At 45.0% G+C, this 23,870-nt stretch overlaps 1 protein-coding gene across 1 annotated transcript; it reads right to left on the bottom strand.

The window, feature by feature from the left end:
* Window positions 1-647: 647 nt before the first annotated feature.
* On the bottom strand, window positions 648-23,825 carry Nop14 (NOP14 nucleolar protein). Its single transcript, XM_028870828.2, has 18 exons — window positions 23,524-23,825; window positions 20,048-20,182; window positions 19,019-19,160; window positions 15,764-15,897; window positions 15,203-15,337; window positions 13,682-13,804; window positions 13,098-13,229; window positions 11,535-11,835; window positions 10,598-10,728; window positions 9,634-9,719; window positions 7,706-7,841; window positions 5,077-5,178; window positions 4,244-4,397; window positions 2,365-2,524; window positions 1,913-2,060; window positions 1,302-1,420; window positions 996-1,151; window positions 648-764 (listed from the first exon to the last, which is right to left on the bottom strand). Exons 1-18 carry the CDS (start codon window positions 23,716-23,718, stop codon window positions 665-667), a joined length of 2,589 nt encoding a protein of 862 aa, XP_028726661.1. The 5' UTR covers window positions 23,719-23,825; the 3' UTR covers window positions 648-664.
* Window positions 23,826-23,870: the final 45 nt, after the last annotated feature.

Genomic DNA, 23,870 nt, shown 5'->3' on the forward strand with positions numbered 1-23,870 from the left:
TAGCCTCTGCAAGCCAAGCTGCTGAGCACACACCCCTCCAAGGTTGTTCTTGACCAGCTCATTCTGAGCTCCAGGGCACCCACAGCCAACTATCCTCTGCTCTAATGGTGGCTTCACCACATCCAAATCAAATTCCTAATCAGCACCACCAACTGCTGCACAAGATCGCACACCTCAGAAGCCACAGCAGGTGACAAGACCCATCTGGACAGAACGATCCAGTCCCGTACTGTCATGTGTGATGAGATGGCCTCAGAAGTGTGCAGGTAGGCGACTTGGTTGTAAAAACATCATATGGTGCACGTACCCAAACTATGATAGCTTGTCACAGTTTTCTATGGGACTGCCTAAAATGTCTTCTGTGGTGTGGCTGTCACCTAACAGTGAAGAACCAACTCTCTACAGTACTTCTGGTTCTGAGCTCACTGTCATTGGAATTTGCTTTGTAGACCAGGCTGGCTCCAAGAGACGCGCCTGCTCCTGCCTTCCTTCCCAAGTGCTGGGATTAAAGGCGTGTGCCGACACCCCCACCCCCTGGCAATGGAGGCTGTTTTAACAGGTGCTGAGGCATGGCAGGGGAGACAGGATCAGACACTCCACAGTGTTCCTCCAGAACCCTTCATTACAACGCATTATGCAACCCTTGCTATATTTACAAAACAATTTATTTTTTAAACTTTTTCCTCTTCAGAGCCTTCCATTCACCTTCTTGTGTGGCCAAGCTGTTAAAAAGCTGTTTTACTTTGCGCTTTCTTTCCGCATCCCTAAAAAAAAAAAAAGAAGCAAATGTCACTTTTCATCAGTTTTCAGGATATCTTGCTCTTCTGTTTGAACACTAACAGTTCAGAACCATACATATTTGGCTCAACCCTCAGCCTTGCCAAGGCTGCCAGATACCAGTCACCATGCTTCCTGGTACTGAGAAAAACCAGTGGCCTATGAGTGTGGCATCAAACCATAGTGGTGCCCTCGTCCCACACACAGTCCTTCCTCACCGTTCCATGATTTCTGAGAGCTGCATCCTGGCCAGGAACTGATTGTCCTTTCGGATCTCGCGGACGGCGCCTTTAAATTCCCGCTTGTGTTTGTGGATTAGTCTTTTCCTTTCCTGCTCTTCCTTAGTGCTGCCTTGTTTCCGTCCAAACTCAAGCCTGAAGTTAGAGTCAACAAGACCATGGAGGTGAGCCGAGCCGCGTCTGCCTCCGAGTGCAGCATCTCTCCTGTCACATGCTGCAAGCAGATGCATTGCCTGCCTCTAGCCCCTCCACAGTCCTGGCCTTCTCAGGGCACCCAACACTTACACTTTGACCAGTCGGGGGGTGAACAGCTTTAGTGGGACTGGCTTGCTCTTCTCGCATACCAGCGGCCGACAGTGCTGCTTCTGGCTTTCCATTTCTGACAGTATGCTTCGAGACAGCTCCTGAGGAACATGGGAATAGCGGGTGCTGTGACAGCCATGACAGCATGCCCTCAGAGGTCCTCCTAGAGGCCCCACTTGCCACTGCCTGCTGCGGCTTGGCTGAGTAACCATCTTCTACACAGGGAACCACATGCGATAATGGTCTGTCTCTTAAAATCTGAAGTGGGCTAGTGGGATGGTTCAGCTGACAAGGACTCCTGCCACCAAGCCGGAGTTCAATCTCTAGAAACTAAAATTCGAAGGCCTTGCCCTCTGAACTCCATACATGTGCCAATGCATGAACACTTCCCCTCACCTCCAGTGAGAAAATTGTAAATGTGAGGGCTTGTATCCAGAGAGTAGCAGATGGCCTCTCTGCCAGGGAGACAGTGGCAAGGCACCAGTGATGACTTTTACGCTGCAACTTCAATGACCAAAAATGCCACTAAGCTGGTGCCAGCCATCCAACAGTCTGAGACCAGGGCAAGACACCTAGTTGCCAGTAAGGCTCACCTGAAGGTCTTGGGGGAGGCTACAGTCCACAAGATGTTCTGTCAGGAGGGCTTGGTGGGGCCTGATGATGGCATGGAAGGATGGCAATACACTGTACATGAGCACACAGTGCTTCAGCAAGGCCAGACACGAGGCCAAGCAGGATAGTCTGCAAGGGCAAAGGACAGTGAAAGGGACAAGCTCATCACTGATAGGCCAACAATGCTGGCAAAATGGAAGCTCTCACCCACAGCTTAGGAAACCTAAGTGGAATCACATCAGCAGAAAGGCTAATGGCTCACTATGGTAGTCAAGACGATATTGTTTGCCTGGAGAGGAAGGAGGCACAAGAAATGCAGCGATATCTAAAGGGGACTCAGTTTCAGTTCCCAATCAAGTTAGTGCACTTTGAAAATAATGCTATATATGTTAGGACAGTCGCTCCAAGATGTCCCTGGGGTATCCACACATACCTGGTATGATTGGCTTCAGTCGCTGTCATGGAGCTCAGTCTACTTGCCCAATGCAAGGAGAGGCTTCCCCTCTGCCACGTGGCCATATCTGCTTTGTCAGAGACCACGAGCAATTCCGAATTCTTCCCAAGTGCTCTAAAAGGGTGCACCAGAGCGGAACCTGAATCCCAAGCATGACAGGTCAGAAAGGACCCGGATATTACTGGCTTAGCGAGCCTACTCTGTAGTGGCTTGATCTTTAAAAGTTGTCTCTTCACCAAGCTGCCACGTCTTGCTAAATACCAGTGAAGCCATTTCAACTGGGCAAATAAGCATAGAAAGGGTACCTGTTGGGGAAGCTCCCGAGGGGATAGGTGAGGCAACACACCTAACTTAACCTGGAAGCCTGCTAGTGACAGATTTCCTATGGCCTTCTTCAGGTAACGCATAGTTTAGCACTTAGGCCACGGCATAGACAGATCAGGCATAAACAGCACCCTTACTGAAAAAGCAAAAACGGATGCCAAAGCCAGAATAGAATGAGGAGTTGCAGGAGTGCTGGAGAGTGGGTAGGCGGGAGTTCACTAGAGGTCAGAGCAGACTGAGGATGGACAAGATGGACATAAGCAAAGACCTGAAAATGGACATTAGTTAATGCCAGAGGCAGAAAAACATGTTGGGAGAGAGTTCAGACATGGCTAAATGGAGGTGGCTGGATACGTGAAGGGCGAGTCACCTTGTCCCAAGCCCCTACCAGGCCAAGGGACCCCCTTCTGATTCCACTATAGTACTTGCACGTTTTACTGCAGCACTCTTTACAGGGATCTACATCATCTGTGACAGGTCATGCTGGATGGCTTGTTCTCAACCCAAGCTTGATACCCGGGGCAGGCAGTGTTTGGAGTGTACGTAATGCCATAAGGGAGCTCTGTGCAGGAACATCATGTGACAGGAAATCCAAAGGCTGGTGGCAACTGGAAGGGTGAACTGAATAACTGGCCACCACTTCAGACTAGGGCAAAGCTGAGCTTTGTTTCAGTTTTAAGGATGGAAATGTCATCCACAGAAACAGAGGTCCAAGAGCATGCCATGGGGATCTTGAGGAATGCACTCTGTCCCATGGAAGCTCCCAGAATGGAGGGAGAGCAGGAACCAGAGAAAGAAATCAGTTAAGATCAATAGACTTGGAACTCTCCAGTGCTCTGGCTCCCCCAGCTCTCCTCCTTAGAGTCCCAGCTTACAGAAAATACACTGAGCAGTCTTGGTCTTATGGTAAAAAGAGAGTTGGGTATGGTGGTACATGCCTGTAGTCTCAGCTACCTGGGAGGCTGAAGAAGGAATTATTTGAGCCTAGGGATTTGAAAGCAGGCTGGCCTAGAACTCAGAGATCTGCCTGCCTCTACCCCGTGAGTGCTGGGACTGGAGCTAAAGGCATATGCCCACCCACCTGGCTGAGAATATCTTAAAAATCAAAGTGGGGAGGGCACTCAATCTCTATTACCCCTCCTCCCTAAAAAAGTGGAAAGAGAAAGGTTAAGATTAATTTTCACAATGTATTTAGTCCCCAATACTTAAAGCTCCAACACTTCAAATGTGCTGAAACACTTTACATGGCTTTGGCATCAGTCCCAGAGAGGTGAACTCCAAGTGTGAAGCTGGTGTCAATGTGTGGGCTGTGCACACACTGACAGAGAAAGTCAGTTGGTACCCGAGTGTTTTTTTCAGTGTTCTTTCAACTTTCCAGAATGAGTATGTACATACTTAAAAACTCTTATGCACATTTCTTTTTTTTTTTGGAGCTGAGGATCGAACCCAGGGCCTTGCGCTTGCAAGTGCTCTACCACTGAGCTAAATCCCCAACCCTCTTATGCACATTTCAAAGTCTCCATAAATCACTTACCTTGGCTCTTAGTGTTTGGAGTTGCTATGTAAAGAATCCCAAGAAGAAAATTTAAAAGCTCAGGGATGAGTCTCCGAGACAGAGACACATACTCCAGGAATAGGCAGCACACAAACAGGCCTTTTATCACATCTTGTAGGGACAGGACCGGGCACTAGAAAGGAACCCACAGGGACAGTTACTACTCTGGAACCATGTTATGGAATACTGCACTGTTATGGCAGACAGCAACACCACCCCACTGAGTACCACAGGAAACCCTGCACCCTGATCAAGAGGCTGATTATGAAGGCTACCTGAACATAGGGCATGGTAAGCAATGTGTAAATACAGAAAAAGTTATGGTCTGAGCCCAAACCGAAATGGGGGATGAACACATCACCCATCAAACTTGGTAACTGTCCTAGTATTAGCTTGTTTTGGAGTCACCTCCCCATCTAATCTTGTACTGCTGATTCAAACCTTCCACCCCAACTCTCTCTACCCTGCCCCATCTGGAATAGCTCATGTAGGAAGCTCTGCGAGCCGGACAGTGCTGCTGACCGACCGTGGAACTCCTAATCCCCATGGGTTCCTCACAGGCCCTTTAAGATGAGCAATTTTATGCCAAATCTTAATGGTCAATAGCTAAGGACTTTTTGTTGTTGTTGTTGTTTTGAGGCAGGCTCTCTATACTGTTCAAGCTAGTCTTGAACTACTGGGTTCATGTCAACCTCCTGCCACCTATAATTCAACTACAGGCTGTATCACTGTGGATGTGGAAGTACACTCTTGTTTAAGATAGTTCTGAGACATGGGGCTGACTCCACCAATCCTTGGAAGATGGGACTCACCTTAGTAAGCATCTGGCTCATGCACATCAAGGCAGGGGTCACAACTGGATGCCAGAAATCAGATGTTGGAAATAACAGCCCGGTGATTTTCAAATAAATGAGCTGGAAAAGAAATGTTCCAGTACAGATTAAAGGTACAGTGATATTAAAAAAGGCCCCATAGCAAAACTGATCCTAAAAGTCCTGGTGAGATACAACAGGCACTGACAAGCTACCACACCTCACTCTAGGGCAGGGACTCCCTCACTACCTCCCAGGACACTCTAGCACTCCCATGCTTTCCGACACACAGTGGGCTCATGTGGAATTCCAGAAGGATGGGGCTGTTCTGTGAGCTTAGCAGGGTCTTCATCCCTGATCTCCAACCTGCAGAACTGGGGCTGCAGGCTACCAAAGTTGGGGACACCAGTGCTTGCCTGCTGGATACCAAGTGATGTCCTGCGTCTGCTTGGAAGGAGACAGCACGTCTCAGCGTCCAATACCTGACCTGTAGTTCCACTCCAAGCACATGGGGAAGCAGGGACAGCAAAAGGCCCCAGGGAAACTTCCAATGCACACAACTCACTTTTCTGGTCAGGCAGGGACTCTTATTCTTGAAGAGTGACTAGAACCCACCCTGATTTTGGGGTGGGGGTAAGGACAGCCTTGCTGGCTCCATGGCCTGGCAAGCTTCTTGTATGCCACAGCTCCTTACCGCAGCAGCAAGAGAACCACAGTATGAGCCATACAGCTGCTACTATACTGCCAGCTGTGTCCCGGCACCAGCAGGGTCACGTGAAGTTTAGTGTGTCACCAGCACTCATATTAGCTTATCTGAGCAGGCATAATTATAATTAATACCCACCAAACAAAAAAGATGCTGAGAGGATGCAGAACCACACGTGACCATGTGGCCTGAAAGGATTGGAGACTTAACCCCAAGCAGCACTTTGATGTCCCCAAGTCCTGCAAGTGCAGGACTTCCCACTGGCACTCCTCAGCAGGCAGTGAGTTCTCAGGAGGCAGAGACTGGGTCTTCTAGCCATGGCTCTAATCTTAGTGTTCACAACAGCACTCCACAGCCTTAGCTAAATAGGTGATTGGGTAAGAAGTGTGCTGGAGAGGGTCAAGCAGCCCTCCTAACTAGTCAGCTGACTCAAACCAGGTATCTTTCAGGATGTGTATAAAAACCATTAGCAAAAACTTAAAAATCTGCGAACTGCTGCCAACCCACCTCAACACACATGCCAGAAAATGAAGCAGCCAGCCCTTCTGAGTATTTCTTCAAAGGTACTAATTCAGTCAAAGATGAAGCAGACGACTATGATAAAACTGTTAAAACCTCAGAATGCAGTGGGATCACTCTGAAAAGTTGGGCAGTGGTGGCATACGCCTTTAATCCCAGCACTTGGGAGGCAGAGGCAGGCGGATCTCTGTGAGTTCGAGGCTAGCCAGGGCTATAGAGTGAGTTCCAGGAAAGGCGCAAAGCTATACAGAGAAACTCTGTCTTGAAAAACCAAAAAACCCCCAAAACTTTACAAGGCAAGATGGACCTTCAGGTTCCTGCTTCTTAGAGGAGACTGCCAGACATTCTACAGGACACAAAAAAAGTGACTAGGAAACTAGACCTATGGGCTAAAGATGGATGCTCCAACGTTACAGAGGAACTTTGGATGACTGTCCAGTCAGCTTTCTCTGTCATTCTAGATTTTTTTAAAAGTTGCTTACAATGCTCTTCCTGTTTACTTAGGTAATATTATATCCTTCTGAGGTCTTTGATGTAGTTAAAGACTAGACAGTTATAATTTTCCTTGGTTATAATAAAAGGTAATTAGATATAAAACTTTAAACTCACAAATATAAGATAGGTAAAATACTTTCTTTAATTTTACAAAATACAAATAAACTAGATATTGTAACTATAATTCTTGCTTGATAACTGTTATAATTTCACTATGTTAAAGTTAAAACTTTCCTTTTTAATTAAACAAAAAAGGGGAAATGCTGTGGGATAATGCTTTTGTACACTGGTTTAATAAAATGCTGATTGGCCAGTAGCCTGGCAGGAAGTATAGGCGGGATAAGCAGACAAGGAGAATTCTGAGAAGAGGAAGGTGGAGTCAGGAGACGCCAGCCTGCCTGCTGTCCAGGGAGCAGCATGTAATGGCACACAGGTAAAGCCACAGAAAACATAGTGACATATAGATGAACAGAAATGGGCTGAGTTTAAATGTAAGAGCTAGTCAGTGGTAGGCCTGAGCTAATGGCCGAGCAGTTTTAATTAATATAAGCTTCTGAGTGATTATTTTATAAGTGGCTGCCGGGTCGGTGGGGCTGGGCAGGACTGGAGAAATCTTCAGCTACATTCCTCTCATGTCTTGTAGTTCTCTCAGATCATTTTGGAAGGTCTAGTAGAGGTATCCAAGCTTTCACATTTCAACATGACACTCTGATGTACAAATGTATTGAGCCACACTCATAGGTAATCTGGGATGCATAGGCCCATAGGCTGGACACCTGACTAAGGGACAGCAAATCTCTCAAAGCCATAAGCATGGTATCCAATGCCAGCCATTCTGTGTGATGACAAAATAAACTTGATTACTGGTGGCTGAGAAGAAATGATCTGATGAACCTTGTCTGTGCTTACCACATCCAACCCTGGAAACAATGCCCGGCCTTTGGTCTCAATCATTTCTTCCATCTCATGCATGGCATCTCGGAGAACAAATTTGATGGAATCACTTGCAGATTCAGGAAACATCTGACAAAGATTATATAACTGCCTGTTAAACAAAAACATAACAGAGATGATTTTAGAGAATAAAACCAAAAAACCCAAACAACAAATCTCAAATCTATTTTCCTTTGCGGTCACTTGCTGACTCAGCAAGGAAGAATGGGAAGCCTACAGATGAATACACAATTCTGTTTTGTGGTTGCTGGGTACTGAACCCCATTTCATGCATGGCAGGCAGTACCACTCTACTGCTGAACTATGAGCCCAGTCTGAGGAATCCACTTTTCTTACCACTGACGCTGACCTTTCTGGTGGTCCAGGTGATATTTCAAGTAGCATTTTATGCTTCTACATACTGTTTTTTGCCATTTCTTAAACTCCTGGTCATAGTGTTTATGTGGTGGTGGTAGGAGTATGTGCAAGTGCCATGGGTGTCTGTAAGATCAGTACTGCTAGGAGCATATTCTAAGTGTTGGCCATAACACTTCATGTCTGACTTACTGTCTCCTCACACATGGTGCAGTGTAGTGGGTAGCCATTCCAGCTTTGATCTGGAAGTTCCAACCCCCATTGAGGCTTCGGCAACTGTTACCAATATCTGACGCCCAGGGAATGCCTCACTCATAGCGGTTTTTCGCTGGTCTTGGGGCTAAGCTAGGGAACTGAGACCGGACTAGCTGCTCCCTTTTTTTGGGAATGGAACCGTGTAGGTGTTCTCTGGTTATATGGAACTTTGCAGGTGGGTTTAGGCACCCGCCAGCTGGGGAGGAGGCTGAGGGTGGGAGCCACCCAGGCCTTAGGAATTTGCCCCACGTGAGCGCCAGATATTCGTGAAATTATTAAGGCCACTCCACGTAGTTAAAAGGAAGATTTATTTAGTGGGTAACTTATAATGAAAGGGTAGGTAGGTCGCAGGGTGTGGGGAAGGTGTATCGCAGCCCAGCAGTGTTCTCTGGAGCTCTGCTTGGTCAACCTCCACCATCTAGGGTCCAGGAACAGAGAGCATGCTGGCCCGTCCAGATCTTGGGTCTCTCGGTGCCTCCCTTGGCCCCGCCTTGTAGGCGTGACAGTTGCCAAAGCCTCAATGGGGGCTGGAATTTCCAGATCAAAGTTGGAATGGCTACCCACTACAGTGCAGGAGCATCTTTCTGCACATGCAGCGGACACACAGGCTAGTTATGCAGTACAGGAGGAAGTGGCTCCAGAGTGCCCCCTCCAGTTGCAGGTTTTCACTGACCGCACCTCCAGGACACAGCTCCGGACAGAGATCTCTGTCCCTTCTGTCCTTCCAGCCATTGTACAGGAAGCAGAAAATGACCACAGGGGTCACAGGTTGTGGTAAAGGCCAGAACCTTCTGTAGCTACTCCAGTGTAGGGCAGTGGACATGCTTCCCCAGCAGATACCCTCAGACTCAAGCAAAGCACCTCCTGTGGGACTCCACTGAGGCAAGGACTGGTGGGGCGGCAAAGGGTCCCTCTAGCATGTTCCCAAATACCTCTGACCCCACCCAGAGCTGGAGGTCCAGTGGTGAGTGAAACAGACACACCGATGAGTACTACTGCTATAAGCTGAAGGGCTCACTAGCTTCGTTTTAATGTCAACTTGTTGGTAATTTAAGGTTATCGCATCCCTGCAATGGTAGCAGCATGTCAGAGGGGAGGCTGTGGGAATGTGCTGTGAAGCCTATCTGTGTCTCAGAGCTCTGGGGCAGTCACCTGCCTGCTAAGGTCACATTAACACCCGACTGCCACAATGATGCTAAAACGTGTATTGTAACATTAGATAGGAGAAAAACTTCAACTCAGCCCTCTATTCCTCTTAACACAAAAATACTTACACAACCAACTTATCGATGGTCTTGAGGTCTGGTGCACTGTCTGTGGCCAAATCTCCTACGTATTGCAGAAGGAAGCCAAACAATTTCTGCAGGGAGACAGATTGGGAGATCACCCAGTGCCTAATACCAAATGCTAAACCACAGCCTACAATTCCCAGAACACCTGCATGCTGGCCAGAGCCCATTGGGACAGACTTCTTCAGGAGAATAAACAAAATTCAAGCAAAAACACTGCTAGAAATTGCTAGACATAGATGAATTAAAAAAAGAAAGCTAAGGATCAGGCACATTCTTTATAGAATGGCACAGTGAATAATTCATTAAAACCAAACAAGGAACTACGCATGGTAGCACATGTCTATTATCTCAGTATTTAGAAGCCAAGACAAAGTTTGAAGCCATCCTGGGTCACAAAGTACCAGACCCTGTCTCAAAGAAACAAAACAAAGCCGGTTGGTGGCTTACTTATCATCCTAGCACTTGGGAGGCAGAGGCAGGCAGATCAGAGTTTGAGGCCAGCCTGATCTACATGAGTTCCAGGACAGCCAGGGGAACATAGTGAAACCCTGTCTCAAAAACAAAATGGAAGGAACAACAAAACAGATGAGGAAAGCTGCAGCCTTGCATTGTCTACATAAGGACATGAGAATCTCCCCAAGGAATAGAGCCAGTGATAGCAACTCATTTTTCCAGTCTCAGCCACTTGGTGGCTATGAGTATAAGTTTCCTGACAAGTGAAATGAGGGTAAAAGGGCTGCTGTGAGGCAGAGAGGTGCTTGATGCCATGGGTGGCTTTCTCCTCCTCATCAAATGCTTTCCAGTGCCCCCACAGTGTTATCAAATGGGAGGCAGGCCCTGAGAAGACACCAAGACACCCTGTACTGTGTACCTCCAAGTAAGTTTAACAGTCATAGAAACAGGATCATGCTAATACTCCCATACCCACAAATTTATCCCAGCGTACTTCTAATTTTGCTTTGTTTCCTACTGCAAGACTTGGATGGTTACATTTCTGGATTCTCTCCACCACCATAAGCTGTTGTTCTGTTGATCTTCCTGATAATAAAGACCTCAGCTCCTCATAGGATTCAGGAGCTATCAAAAACACCAAACACATTTCACAGTTAACCTTCAATACGACAACAACCCACATGACTACTTCCACTTTATAAAAACATTATTTAACCTAAGTTTCATAAAAGGTGTTTGTTTAACTGCATGCATATCTACGTTTACCCAAAGAGTATAATATCACTTAAATGGCCTATATTTGACAATCATGTACCCAAGGACAGCCCCAAAGAGAAGACGACCCTGGCTTTCATCAAGCAGGAATGTGCGTGAAGACCCACAAACCATAAGGCAGTGCTGGTTTCAGTGTATATATGTCAGACAGGCTTGGAGACTTACTCATCAAGTCTGGTCCTTGGAAGCCAGCTTTACTCATCAGTTATCTTTTCTGGAAATAACCTTCAGTCACAGAACAAGTCAGGGTTACTTGCTATAACTGGAGAGTTTTTCTCTATGAACCAGATCAAACACCCTATATTTGATAGAAGGTATTTGTTGTGGCCAAAGCAGAGTGTGTAGGTATAAAGCCTTTGTACAGACGGTTCAGGAATCAGTTACATCCTGCTGCAGAAAGGAGCCTCTTCATCTGTGCATAGTCACGGAACCAATGTCAACTTGATGCTAATATGGGGACCCACAGATACCAAGAATGACACACAGCAAAGATGTCACAAATGGGAATGTGACCTTGTACTCACAATAGCATCTCCAGGGAGGGAGACTAACAAGTACATCCTGTGGCCCATTATTTGGAAAACAAGAAAACCCAACAAGGCTGAGTACTGAATCCCAGCCCCGAAAATAGAACAGAGAAAACAACTGGGTTCTACCTGCAAAGACGTAGGGTAGCTCAGCTCCAGCAGCCTTTTGAGCTCTCTGATCATCACTTGGCAGTTTTTCCCCAGGAGTCTGATGTTGCTCACTCTTTGGCTTCTCGTGTTCCTCCTCACTCTCTGTATTAGACTCTAGGTCTGAGTGGCTGTCCGAGGCATCGCTTTCTTCTGTGTCCTCCCTGCTCTCATCTTCACCCTCTTCCTCATCACTCTCCTCCTCATCCTCTTTCTGGTCACTCTCTTGGCCTGCTTCCTTGCTTTGCTCTTCCTGGACATCTTCAATGTTCATCTTCCCATCCTAGGAAAATATCATGGCGACCACAGTCAGAACATTCTGCAGCCACACCAAAATACTACCCTAAATGGCATCATACTTTCTTATCTGCTCGGGCCCTCTTGCCCACTTCTCTGAGGTACCCTAATCCATAGGAACTGAGGCTCTTCCATAGTGCTTTGGTTTGGAAGCATGGTCCTCAGTGTGGTGCTGTGAGAGGGGAGGGACCACTGGGAGATGAGGCCTGGAGGGAGGTCTTTAAGTCAGAAAGTGCTTCTCTCAGGAGGAATTAGTTCCTGAGAGTGGTTAAGGGGCATGCCTGGGCCTTCTCTTTCTCCTGGACTTGCTGCATGGCCATGTGGTCACTTTCTCTTACATGTATCCCCATCAGTAAGGCCTTTGCCAGGGCTGAGCAAAAGATGGCACCAAGCCCTTAAATTTCTACTAGAGACTATTCCGGCCTTCCAGAGAACCCTGCAGCTGGGACGCTGGGAAAAGCTTAGGTTTTGCCACAGAGCTCGTGGGAGTGAAATGTTGATGGTATCCAGTGGTTGTGAGGGTTTACAGTGTCCTACCACTGGTTTGGGGGCTAGTGAATAGAGAAGACAACAGTGGCTTTGGGGTAGAACCTGTTCATGTAAGTTGTTTTTTTTGGTGTGTGTGTACTTTTAAAACATCCAGTTTTACATATCAGACCCTTGTCAAAACAGTAGGCCCACCTATTTTCTTGTCCTAAACTCTGGCTAATACACTCTAAAAACACTCATACTTTAAATGTTGTAAATTAAAAACTACACTAGTATTGAGGATGTAACTTAGTGGCAGAGTGCATACCTAACATATACAAGGCACATCCTCTAGTCCCAGCACCTGGAAGGCAGAATTGTGAGAATTGTATACACCAAGAGCCTATCTCATAAATAAACAAAAGTAATCAAATTAAAACCCAATAATAATAATAATGTTATTATTATTCAGAACTCTAACCACGAGTTATCTTTGTCAATACTATACTGAATTCAAAAAGATCATAAATATATTATAAATGCTAGATGTAAACAACTGAGAACCAGCAAAATTCTATTCTGTGTGGTTCTGTACCAGCTTCTTCTCTGGACAGAAGGACAACCCCATTGTTACCATCTTCTCTATAAAGTTTGATACCTGTCATGGCATAAATATACCATGAAAACGTGTTTAAAAGGGCTTCAATATTCCAGCTACAATGAATCCCTTGAATAGACAATGTGGTTTTTAAATGAAAGGAGTGGGTGGTGACAACTTACTTTGTAAGAAAGCAAACGCCTATCGTCTTTATCTAGTATAAAGCCATCATTTAAATCATCTGCTGACATATGTTTTGGTTTCTTTTTATTTTCATCTTCATCTTTTCCAAGCATTCTTCGAAGTCTTTCAGCCTGAGGCAGTAAGGAAAGAGAAGTCACACTCTGTTCATCAAATCTAACTAGAAACACTCAGGGTACAGAAGAGGCCTGTGACACAGCACGTTGAAACAGCTATAGAGCATTTTTCTATTTCATTTGTTGAAACACAGTAAGACTAAAATTCTGAATGCACAGCTAACAGTGTAGAAGGCAATGTACTCACTCCAGTGTCAGCAGCTGTTTGTGGGAGAGGTGTCACCAAGAATACCTTGGGTACTATTTTCACTTTACTTCATATTGTGACTTTTATCAATGAAAACAACACATGTCTGCCAATGTAAATTTAAGAACAGCACACTTCAGCCCATCTTCAAGACAAAGGAGAAGCACTTATGAAGGAGAGTCAGCACTCAGGCCTCACAGGAGGGAGCTGAGCCTCTTGGGTTTCCAGCTGGGCTGTCCACTCAGTTACAAGTCACCCATACCTCTAGTTTCCGGAGCCGCTCTTGCTCCTCCTTTGCCAATTCCTCTTCCGTTTTCATCCTGTTAGAGGGCTGTGCCTTCATTTCAAAGCCAAGCTCACGAACCATCATGTCGTATGCATCTGGCTAAGGTAAAAATAAGATATTTTTCAGGATTTTTTTTTTTTACAAAAAGTAAAGAATATTCCATTAATGACCAGACACCATTATATAAGGAAGGGGGCAAACCATGCCTAAGTCTTTTCTTCCACACAGAAATCTGCTCTCGGGGCTGGAGAGCTGGCTCAGTAATTAAGAACACTTGCTGGTCTTCCAGAGGACCAGAGTTAGGTTCTTGGCATCCACGTTCTACAGCTCCAGCAGAAGCCACCCACTGCTGGCCTCCACAAGCACCCACATGCAGATACACATTATCCCCCAAATAAACAAAAGCAGGCTGTCCTAATTGGTCCTAAAAACTGAGAAACAGGTAGACATATGGGCTACATAGATATTGTTGTTCATAAAAACTTTGGTTTCTTTTGAGACAGGGTTTATCTGTGTAGCCCTGGCTGGCCTCAAATAGTGGTGGCACACATCTTTAACCCCAGCACTCAGGAGGCAAAAAATTATTTTTAAAACATATAAGCTGCTGGATTCCAGCAGTCAGGAGGTAGTGGCAGCTGAATCAGGAGGTCAAAGTCACTCTTGGTGAGTTCAAGGCCAGGCTTGTCCTAAATGAAAACTTACCTCAAAAGAAACAACAACAAAAAACTCTAAACCCCAAACAAACCCACTCCACCCAAACTACCATATCTGCTTTAACAGAAAATATCACTCAACTGAGTATTAAGCCTGAAACATGGGAAATTATGTCAGTAACATCAATTATATGGCTGACTCATAAAGATACATACATGCCATGCTACAATATAATCTAGTGAAATCCTATTTCTTTGGTAGAATCTTGATACTAAACAAATGTACCATTTTTTCAACAATTTAGGGGAAATGTAAAAAGCAACACTATTAAGAGGAAAAGAAATTAAGCAAATGCGTATTAAATATATTACACATGAATATAAGGATGTGCAACAGAAGTACAGCCTTCCGATGTTTCTACCCTAAAGTACTTCTCTCCTGAGAAACACTGTAATTCACTTAAAGAAAGAGGTGACTTTGGGTCACTTCCACCCTATATAACAAACATGAGGTAAACTAACTGAAAGCTAGGCACAGTGGCACATGCCTTTATTCCCCGTAGGAGGCAGAGGCAGGTAGATCTCTGTGAAAGTGAGGTAAGCCTGGTCTACACAGCGAATTCTAGGTCAGCCAAGGCTACACGGAGAGACTCTGTCTCAAAAACACAGAACAAAACAAAAAGAGAAGAAACTTCTGACTGAAAATAAGGCCAGGAAAATGGCTCAGTGGACCCGAGTTTGCACACATACTAAACCCACCCTAACAGGAAAGAGTCAGTGATGCTGAAATGTCACGTCAACAGACATTAGTTTTGTGTTGCTTCTTGTGAAGGGTGCTGCCCACCTGGGGTTTTTCCTTTTTCTCTTTGTTTTCTGACTTCTGAGATTTACGTGACAGGAGAGTCTGGATTTCTTTCCAGTCTTGGTCTAGCTTCTCTGTGAGCTCAAGGGCATCTTCTCGTTGAGCCTGTCTCTCCCTCTGGGGAAAAAAAAACAGCAAACACATACCATACACCATTATTATTAGACTTCCATAAGTGGCCTGGTGTCAAGGCTAAGAACACACAATGACCCACTTAATATCAAATGCATCAGTATGAAATAAGGGACTAGAAGTGAGTGTCTTAAACGTAAATCTCTAAGATCAAACAGAACTTCCTGTTACTATGTATTCAGATGCTCTGAGCAGTACACTGCAAGTTTAATAATCAGTACTGTTCTGCAAATACTAAAGCCAACTAAAACCATTAGAAGTGTATCCTTAATGAGATCTAGAATATTCCTTTTCAAAATGAGTGGTCCTATATTAAATTCAGATAAAAATCAAATGCAGCGGATAAATGTACATGGGAAGAAAGTCTGGCATACTTTGGTGCTGTCCACAGTAAGAACATTAACTGCCCACCTTCTCTTGCTTTGACTTTGCAATGAGCTCTTCAATCAGTTCCTTCCGTGACTTTGGCTTATCCCCATCCTCACCTTCCTTCTGAGAGGTATTCTTGTGAACCCCACCACCAAAGTGGGAAGCAGTCAGCTCAGCTGGAAAAAATAGCAGAAGATATTATATTAGAGCCCAGGCTCTAACCTTGTAACCATTTTTGGGTAGAACTCTGTCACCATTTCTCCAAGAGTACTTTTAAAAAAATTATTTTTATATGTGATGTGGGGGGGGGGGCATTGTGTGCACCGCAATCATGTGGACAACTCTGCGATGTCAGCTCTCTCATTCTCTCTCTTTTTCCCCCAGAGCTGAGGACTGAACCCAGGGCTTTCTACCACTGAGCTAAACCTCCAACCCCCAGCTCTCTCATTCTATCTTTATGTGGGTTCTGGGGATCAAACTGAGGTTCTCAGGCTTGTACTGCTGGGATGAAAGTGCCTTTATCCAGGCTGGAGAGATGGCTCAGAGGTTAAGAGCACTGGCTGCTCTTTCAGAGGTTCTGAGTTCAATTCCCAGCAACCACATGGTGGCTCACAACCATCTATGATGAGATCTGGTGCCCTTTTCTGGCCATGCAGACACAGCACTGCATAATTAATAAATAAATAAATAAATAAATAAATAAATAATGAATCTTAAATCCCTTAGCACCCTGTCGAAAACCCACCAAGGCTCACTTCTGGATTCTCAGTTCTATCCTGTAGCTTTGGGGTCACTTAAAAAAAAAAAAAAAAAAAAAGAAAAAGAAAAGAAAAGAAAGTGCCTTTATCCAATAAGCCATCTTGCTAGCCCTCTCCCCAGAATACTCTGAAATTCTCAGCCGGGCGGTGGTGGCGCACGCCTTTAATCCCAGCACTTGGGAGGCAGAGCCAGGAGGATCTCTGAGTTCGAGGCCAGCCTGGGTTACCAAGTGAGTTCCAGGAAAGGCGCAAAGCTACACAGAGAAACCCTTTCTCAAAAAAAAAAAAAAAAAAAAAAGAAAAAAAAGAAAAAAGAAAAAAGAAAGAAAGAAATTCTCACAACTGGCATGAGGTCATGGGCACAATGATACTCAAGGAAATACAAGATTAGCTGCTTCAAGGACACTCAGACTCCTTAGATCACCAACTAGCTATAGTCTTAGGAAACAATATGTAGCTTTTATTGTTCATCGTTCTCATTTAACACCATCATATCCAGGAAAACAGACTGGAACCAGTCTTGGAGGGAGACAAGTCCAGGAGCAACAAATGGCAGGCATCCCTGCCTCCTCCTACACAGACAAAGGCCCTGAGCCAACGGTGAGAGCAAGAACTGTAAGCGTCCCTCATCTCCAGCTTATTCTAATGCTGCCATAACAGAAGATAAACACTGCAGGAACCATCAAATGTGAACTAGAAAGAATTTAAAAAACAAAACAACAAAACAAAACTAGTTTCTCAGATATAAATCAATTCACCTAGAACAGAAAAAGAATGTTTAGAATCTTTTTCCAGCTCAGGTCTTATCCAGCAGCCCCCTAGAAAGCCAAGACTTTATCCATTTGTCTATTATCCTTTTGGTCCATGTTCCCATCATGCCCTTGACCCTCTGAGCAAACCAAATTCTACATTTGCTCCCTGCTGACATGGTTACAGGTGACAGTGTATCTCACCCTTTCTACTTTTCAGTCTTATAGTAACACCTCCAGAATTGTCTCTGCTTCATCTTCAGTCTCTCTGTCTTCAGATATTGCTCTGGCTCTCCTGTGGAGTCTTACTAACAGGCCAGCTCTTAATTTTCTTCTTATCAGGAGTGTTTGATACACTGGTCCTCTCTCCAGAAAGTACTCGACTTGGCTTCCAGGCAGCATGCCCAGGGCATTCTGACGTTGCTTTCTCCAACTATCCATGCTTCAGCTCTTCTTTCTTTTATTTGTTTTGTGTGTGTGTGTGTGTGTCTGTGTGTGTGTGTCTGTGTGTAGAAGACAGGGAGTAGACACTGGATGTCCTACTCTCCTGTGCCCCTCCTGTTTCTTTAGGACAGGCCTTCTCATTGAACCTGGAGTCAAGCCAACTACCTACCAGCTCCAGGGCTCCTTCTATGTCTGCCTCCACAGTGCCATGCTCAGATTTTTTTTTTTAAGTTTTGTAAAAATTCCATTATTAAGCTGGGTGGTGGTGGCGCACACCTTTAATCCCAGCACTTGGGAGGCAGAGGCAGGCGGATCTCTTAAGCTCGAGGCTATCATGGTCTACTGAGTGAGTTCTGGAACAGCCAGGACTACAGAGAAACCCTGTCTCAGAAAATGAAAAACAAAAAACAACAACAAAAATATTATTATTGTGTGTGTTTGAGTGTGTATGACTGGAGTGGGAAACAGGGTTGCTTGAGTCAGCACACAATGGGAGGTCAGAGGAGGACTTTGTGGAGTTAGTTCTTTCTACTTTTTTTTTTTTTGGTTTTTTCGAGACAGGGTTTCTCTGTGTAGCTTTGCGCCTTTCCTGGATCTTGCTCCGTAGACCAGGCTGGCCTCAAACTCACAAAGATCCGCCTGCCTCTGCCTCCCGAGTGCTGGGACTTTCTTTCTACTTTTACTTGGGTCTTCAACTCAGATTACTGGGCTTGAGGGGCAAGCACATTTTACTTACTGAGCCATCCTGCTGGCCCCACACCTGGCCTTTCTTCATGTGGGTGCGAGGGATCCTCGTGCTTGCACTGTTCCCTGTGGAGTCGTGTCCCCAACCCATGCCATCTCTTTTCTGTGTGTTCTAGCTCCTTTGGTGCCCTTGCTCAGTCTCCATGTTGGCCTCTGGTTCCTAGCTCTCCAGCTGCTTATGGATGTTTTACTGTAGAGTTCCCTAAATCTATCTCACAGTCCTCCCCATTTCAGTGAATGGTAATCCAGTTTTCTCAGTGGATTAGGCCAAGACCTTTACAGTCATCTCCAATTTGCCTTTCTCCCTCATTCATATCCAAATTACTAGTAAATTCTGTCAGGATGTCACATCAGACAATGGAATGTTGCAACATGTCTCAGTGGTTACCCTTGCCAAAAGCAAACTTTCCTAGAGCCCATAAAGGCATCAGTCACATACCACCCTAAAGTTCTAAAACAGACAAACAAAACAAAGAACAAAAGCAAAAACCCTGTGGGGCTCATCAAGAGGTTCAACATCATATTCCGGAGAGAGGCCAATACTGAAGACATTGTCCCTTGCTCCAAGCCACCAGGGTTCTGTGGTGCCACCTCCCACTTACCAGACAAAGTTCCTCGTTCTTCAGTATCACTGTCACTATCCACAATGTCATTATGCTTTTCGATGTCAGCCAAAGACTGGCCATAATGAGTCAATTCCTCATCTTCATTTAGGTTGTAGATATTTTTTTTCTCATGATGTCGCTTGACAAAAAGGGGTTAAAATCAGTTACTTAAAATTATTACATTTACTTCCTAGAAAATTAGTTATTTACCTCTACATGTGAAATATGACAACACAAATCAGTCTGAAGATTATTCTGGATCATCTGAAAGATGACTGAAATATAAGCAGAACTTGTACAGAAATTTTTTAAGTAAGTCAATGGACTAGGCTAAGCTACTGCTAAATCATTCCCATCAGCAATGGTCCTCCACTCACTTGTTCTCCATCCAACAAAACTGAAGGCAAGACCTTAGCTAACAACTCTAGTACCTGTCACTCCTCACTGTTTGTTCTGGTTAAGGTATTTCTCTACTCATTAACCGCTATCTCTTGAAGGTGCCCTTTCTCTATGTCTACCCAGATAGGACGCACCAACCGAGACATCCCCTGCACACGGCAGGCAGACAACTCAGAGGTGTCAATGAACAAGGAGAAGGGGTTGGTGTATTTGTATACTGTGTGAAGATACATTACTGTGATTGGTTTAATAAAGAGCTGAAGAGCCAACAGCTGGACAAGAGGTATAGGCAGGACTGCTGGGCAGAGAGAAAGGAAGATGAACCCAGAGACAAAACTCGGGGTGCACCAGACACTAACGAGACATGGAGGTAGTTGGACATACAAAATGAAAGGTAAAAAGCCACAAGGCAAAAACGTAGATTAATATAAATGGGTTAATTTAAGTTATAAGAGCTAATGGGACAAGCCTAAGCTAAGGCCGAGCTTTCTTAATAAGTCTCTGTGCTGCTGTTTGTGAGTTGGTGTCTGAGAAGAAAGTTTGCTACAGAGAAACACCCTTTTCCTTGGCTGGCCTTGTGTAAAATTACACACACCCCCCTCCCCAACAGACACACTTTTTCCATACCTGTTGCTCCAGAGCAAACCTCTTCATCATCTTTTCCTCTGGACTCATGCTGCTATTATACTCCCCAAAGCGTCTGTCTGTGAAGACGTTGGACTTGTTCCTTTCTTTGTATTCCTTTAGTAAAGTCTGTGTTCGCTGAAAAACAGATCACACATAAATAATTCTCACACACGCTCCTGTCCTCTTCACTGAAGAGGCCACCGGAAGGGGCTGTGAAGCTGAGAACTATACAGTATGATATCGAAGTTCATAACATGCTTTCATCAATGACAAGCCTTCCCTGGTGATGACATGTTTTTGAGAAGAGAAAAATCAACTTACACTTAATGGGAGCGAGACAATCATTCTCCTCCTTGGAATTTACTTGTCAGTGCTGAAAGTTGTAGAGGCTGTGTTACAATTTGGGAATATTTACTGTAGGCATGATTCACTTGGGAAAGTGTTTAGGTCTCTTCCACAGAAAGGAGGGACTTTACTTCCCACTGAACATATCCCAGAGAATGTACAGCTGTGCTTTCATGTGAGAAACTATATCATAAATGAATTTATCAAGTGGGAGCACAATTCACTCTTTACACCTTAAAATACCTTTTATCTTGCTGGGTGGCATTGGCACACGCCTTTACTCACAGCACTCAAGAGGCAGAGCCAGGCAGATCTCTGTGAGTTTGAGGCTAGACTGTTCTACAGAGTGAGATCCAGGACAGCCATCAAAACTACAGAGAAACCCTGTCTTGAAAAACAAACAAACAAAAAAAACCAAAACAACAACCCCCCCCCCCAAAAAAAAAACCAAACCCTTTTATCTTGATATTCTAAGCACAGAACAACTAATAGCAAGTACCTGGAAACTGGGTATCCTTCTAATAGCAGTAATAAACACATTTAGTATTATTTAGTCCTGAGGTTGAATGCCCTAAGGTAAGGATGGAGGGAAGCAAGGAAGGGTGATGGCCTCAAGAGACCTGAGTTGCTGTAATAGCAACTTTCATTCTTTGTAGAGATTCCTTTAAAAAACAAACAAACAAACAAACAAAAAACACAGCCTCATAGCCCATGCTGGCCTGGGATTCTCTGTGGGCAAGGATGGCCTCAAACTTCTGATTCTCCTGCCCTTCCTCTAGAGTGCTAGGATTTCAGGTACATGCCACCATACCAAGCTTTTTGCAGTAATTTTTACATTTGCCAATAGATTGTTATTTGAGAGCATTATACATTAATCAATGCCGAAAGTAGTATCAGTGTAGAACCATCAAGCAACAAAAGGCCTTTGTAACGTTCCAATTCAGTGGCTTCATAAATCCACAACTAATGAGGTATCTTGTCAGCATCTGAAACCCCTAATGGGACCCTAGATTTGAGCATTTTTGCATTTTTCACTCCAGTCATTTTTACTCAAACTGACTGGAGCTCAGCCCCAACAGTAGTGACTGTGTCTGAATGAGACACTGCTCCCCAATCCTTTCTAATTTCTCCATGCCCCTTGGGTCTTGGTGTGGCATGGTCAGTACACCTAGAGCCCTTTGTCTCTGTGCCTTACCTTCCCCCACTCCAGTACAGTGTGCCTCCAACTCACCTCCTCAGTCTAGCCCACTGGCCCTCCAGGGCGTGAGTATGATTCTATGAACAATTTTCTGATGTTCTACATTACTGCCTCCTGATTGTGACCTCCCAAAGTTCCCAGCTTCTACTTATGATTCCTTCAAATATTTGAATTTCTGATGTGGGCCAAGTGCTTGGAAATTCAAAAAGGAACTGAGATCCTTCTCATCCATACTACAGGGATGCACAAACTTTGCTATGTGGTCTGTGGGATGTGAAAAATGATACTTGTACTTTAGCACCTTTAGGAGTTAAAGCAAGTCTTTTTTAAGAATTTGGGTTGCAAGAGACAAAACAAGGACAACAGGCCAAGCAGTGCAAGAGCAGTAGTATTTAGAGACAGCTCACTATCCACTAAATGTGCTATTTTATCTAATGCTTACAACCACTACAAGTGGCAGCGTATGTTCCATTATTGCACGAAACCCAAGGCTTAACTGGAAAATGCAGATGTGGCTCTTTTAGAGGTTACATTATCCTATTCCCCAATGTGCCCTCTGCTATCCTTGGCCTACAGTGTATAGTGCAAATTATTAGAGTCAGTCTTTTGTGTTTCCTACAATGCATACATTGGACCATGCATACAGGACAGTGTCAGCTCCTTGCAGTATGAATATTTCACCCTACTCAAAAGACATTTCATTCAATTTAAAGATCTCACGTGAAATGCATCCTTTGCAACAAAGTACAGATTAGGAGCTGTGAGGGCAAAGGCCAAGTCTTATTTATCTCCCCTACAAATATTACCAATAATTCTAACCTATTAACTTTCTCAAAGTTACCAGAAATTGTTCTTTGTTTATTTAAGTATATTTATTTATTTATTGAGACTCAACTGGAAGTTTTGAGTCTCATTATGTAGGCCTTGTTAGTCTAGAACTCACTGTGTAGACCAGGTTGGCCTTGAACTCAAGAGATCCACCTGCCTCTGTTTCTCCAGGGATTAAAAGCATGCACCACAACAGGCAGCCACAAACTTCTTTTTAAAAGCCCAAGGAACATGAGCTACATACAGAATGCCATTTGTTGAACTGAATTTGAAAGGAAGGTACAGAATACACTTGAGAAGGGTCTATAAGAACCAGGATGAAAGTTATGAGATTATCCATAAAAGGTACTATTTTAGTTGGGGACAAGCTCATGTAATTCAGAGGAGGGACATTTTTCAAACACTCAAAGAGCATGGGGTCGCATACTGGCATGGTCAAAGCCTAAAGAAAAGTAGTACAGGTCAGCTCAGAGCTCAGAAGTGATTACCTCTGCATAAGCCTTAGGCCCTGAGGAGTCATGGAGGAGTCAAGAAGAACTTACACCTGCAAGATCCCAAAGAGTTTCCAGAGGAAGGGCATTCAATCCCAGAGAAAGACCAGGCGGTGCTATGTTAACAGTCATGATCTCTGTGCTGGCTAGTTTAAAGCCAACCTGACATAAAGTACAGTCATCTGAAAAGAGGGAACTTCAAGTGAGAAAATGCTTCCGTAAGATCCAGCCGCAAGCAAGCCTAAAGAGCATTTTCTTAATTAGTGATTGATGGGGAGAGCCCAGCCCACTGTGAGTGGGCCACCCGTGGGCTGGTGGGCCTGGCTTCTACAAGCAGACAGAGCAAGTCATGGAGAATAAGCCAGTAAACAGCACCCCTCCATGGCTTCTGCCTCAGCTCTTGCCTCCAGGTTCCTGCCCTGTTTGAGCTCCGGCTTTTAATTCCCTCAATGACGGACTAGGGTATAGAGGTGTAAGTCAAATAAACCCTTTTCTCCCCCAAGTTGTTTTGGTCACGGTGTTTCATCATGGCAATAGTAATCCCTACTAAGACAGTCTCCAAGAAGTATGCAACTAGCCATTGGGGAAGCCAGATACTGGCAGCGACCCCTTACCTTCCGGATGGCTCGGGCGCGGGACACGCCGGGCAGTCCCACATCGTGGCGCGTCTTCCTGCCGAGGATCTGGAACTTCTGCCTGTTGACTTTCACCTCAAACGGGTTTGGGTTAGTCTTCGCCGGGCCTCCGAAAGCCCCTGCGGGCGCTTTGTGGACCTGCCTCCGCGCACCAGCCCGCTTCGCCTTCCCCATGACATTCACTCGGCCACACTTTGGAATCCAGTGCCTACAGATCCTCCAAGCAGCAGCCGGTTGCCTCAAGAAACGTGTGCGGAGGCTGCAGAACCACGCCCAACCCCGGCTCGCAATAACTACGTCAGCACCCCTTACCGCGCGAGAAGTAC

The sequence above is a fragment of the Peromyscus leucopus genome, chromosome 7 (genome assembly GCF_004664715.2).
Source record: "Peromyscus leucopus breed LL Stock chromosome 7, UCI_PerLeu_2.1, whole genome shotgun sequence".
Taxonomy (NCBI): domain Eukaryota; kingdom Metazoa; phylum Chordata; class Mammalia; order Rodentia; family Cricetidae; genus Peromyscus; species Peromyscus leucopus.